General features: G+C 44.0%; 1 protein-coding gene across 1 annotated transcript; it reads left to right on the top strand.

Annotated features, from left to right (window-relative positions):
• Nucleotides 1-625: 625 nt before the first annotated feature.
• LOC143888778 (uncharacterized) lies at nt 626-1,237 on the top strand. The gene has a single exon (XM_077393187.1). The coding sequence runs from the start codon at nt 626-628 to the stop codon at nt 1,235-1,237; it is 612 nt and encodes a 203-aa protein (XP_077249302.1).
• Nucleotides 1,238-2,241: the final 1,004 nt, after the last annotated feature.

The raw sequence follows: 2,241 nt of genomic DNA, 5'->3' as shown, positions 1-2,241 counted from the left end.
ACAGAGAACCAATTCTTCCTTCCCTTCCTCATCCTACCCATTCTCTATTCATCTTCAAGTACCACATTCGAAAAACATTTTCTTCAAAATCCCCTCTCCCACCTGGCCCAACCGCATGGACCCATTATAGGGAACCTTCTTGACATGGGAAAGAAGCCCCATATTGTCCTAGCCAAGTTATGCCAAGCCTATGGTGCACCCCCCATTTCACTAAGGCTCGGCTCGCCCCTCTTAGTAGTGGGCTCCACCGTGGCTGCACCTACCGAAATTCTCACCCACGACCGCCTACTCTCGGCCCGACATGTCCCAAACATAACCACCATCAAAAGGCCAGACCCTTATGACTGGTCTATAATTTGGGCCCCGGAGTGCATCAATCAGTGGAAGCGACTCCGTACCATTTGCCTGTCGGAGTTGTTCTCAACTGAATCCATCAACGGGCAAGCGCCAGTGAGACTGTGAGAGAGAAGAAGGTGATGGAGATGGTGGATTTTCTAGTTGGAAAGGAAGGTAGTGTTTGGTACTGTGTTTAATATGTTAGGTAACATATATGTGTCGAGGGATTTTGTTGAATTGGAGGAGGGTGCATGTAGTGGCTGGAGAAATGAAAGAGCTTTTCTGTCTAATGGGGGATATGACCACTGTTCCAAATATAGCTGACTTTTACCCAATGTTCAAACGGTTTGATCTCCAGGGCCTAAAAAAGAAGGCTTTTGATTTCATAGATAGAGCAAGTTCCATATGGGAGGTTTCTAGATTGGAACTTGCTGGAGCAGCCAAGGGAAACCCAGGAGAGTCGGGAGGCGGTGGAGTTATGCGAGATGCCAAAGCAAAAGTTATATTTGCTTTTGCGTTCTTCTACGGTACATCTACCAACATGGTGGCTGAAGCGAGAGCTCTATTGGACGGCCTTAGGCTATGCAAAGCCTTTGGGTTCAAGAATTTCGTAGTAGAGTCAGACAGCAAAGTTCTCATGGATTTCATCTCTAAGAAAGGAAGCCACCCCTGGTCCATCTCTTTCTTCTGGCCCGAAATCATAGACCTCATGGACTTCATGGGCCCTCATCATCAGCACCAGTTTAGAGAAGGTAACCAAGTGGCAGATGCTCTTGCAAATGAAGCTTGCAAATCTAGATCTCATCAAATTTTCCATGGATGGTCAGAAATGCCTCGCATAGCCCGGGGGGCTGCAAGATGCGACACTAATGGTTTTCCAAATATTCGCCCAAGCAAATGATCGAAGCAGGTGGTGTTGTGTAGGGTCTTTGGTACCCCTTTGTTTGTCGCGGTCTAGAGGGCTGGTTGTTTGCCCTCCTCTTGTATTGTGCCTTCAATAAATAATATGCAGAGGCCCGCCCCGGGGTCGCATTCCTTTCCGGGTTTAAAAAAATATATATATATATATATATATATATATGGGAGGTTTCTATTCAGCAAAGGAGAGATGGCAAAGATGGTGATGTTTCAAGGAGACGAGATTTCTTGGACGTTCTAATTGAGAACAACTTCACCAACAATCAGATTTACAACTTGCTTATGATATGGAGTCTCTCTCTCTCTCTCTCTCTCTCTCTCTCTCTCTCTCTCTCTCTCTCATACCCACACACATTTTACATATAGGACCCACTTCGTATTTTCCTTACAAAAGGGAAATCAAATATACAACCCTTTTTCTTCCCCGGGCCACCTCGGCAGTCATAAATACACTTGAGGGGCTGGGCGGCGAGGGATGGAAAGAGGGTGAATATATCACTCCCGAAACCAAAATTTCAACGGAAATTTTAAAATTTTCAAACAAAATCAAACGAAACCAATAAAGTTGTATTTTATCTCGTCCTAAATTTTCGGCTAAATTTTCGGCTTTCGCCCCAAATTTCGGGATGATATTAAATAACATTAGGATTCCTTATTTATTAGGATTTTCCTCTGAAATTTTGGGAAAAATGAAATTTCGGTCGAAACTTTGTAACGTTTTGAGTTTACACGATTTCGGTTTCGTTCTCCACCGAAACCCAAAATTTTGCTCAGTTGAAATTTAAAACCTCGGATAGAAGTACAAGGGCTACTTGTTCAATGATCCAATACTCTCTCTCCCTCATATATATTGGACCGCACTTCCTGTTATCCTTTGAAAAAGGGAAATGATTGCCACGTACACTACACTGCAGTTGGGTGTCCCATGTGATGAAAAGCGGAAAAGGGGCACATTTATCATTTCCCTTGAAAAATATGAGCAGATAG

This window comes from Tasmannia lanceolata, unplaced genomic scaffold (genome assembly GCF_043159265.1).
Source record: "Tasmannia lanceolata isolate RefF3 unplaced genomic scaffold, GAP_Taslan_0.1 ptg000012l, whole genome shotgun sequence".
Taxonomy (NCBI): Eukaryota; Viridiplantae; Streptophyta; class Magnoliopsida; order Canellales; family Winteraceae; genus Tasmannia; species Tasmannia lanceolata.
Note: the sequence above shows the minus strand (reverse complement) of the source record. Positions and strands in the feature narration are given on the sequence as shown.

What these genes read in the sequence shown, in the direction of transcription:
- LOC143888778 (XM_077393187.1), top strand. Translation starts at nt 626, where the DNA reads ATGGGGGATATGACCACTGTTCCAAATATAGCTGACTTTTACCCAATG.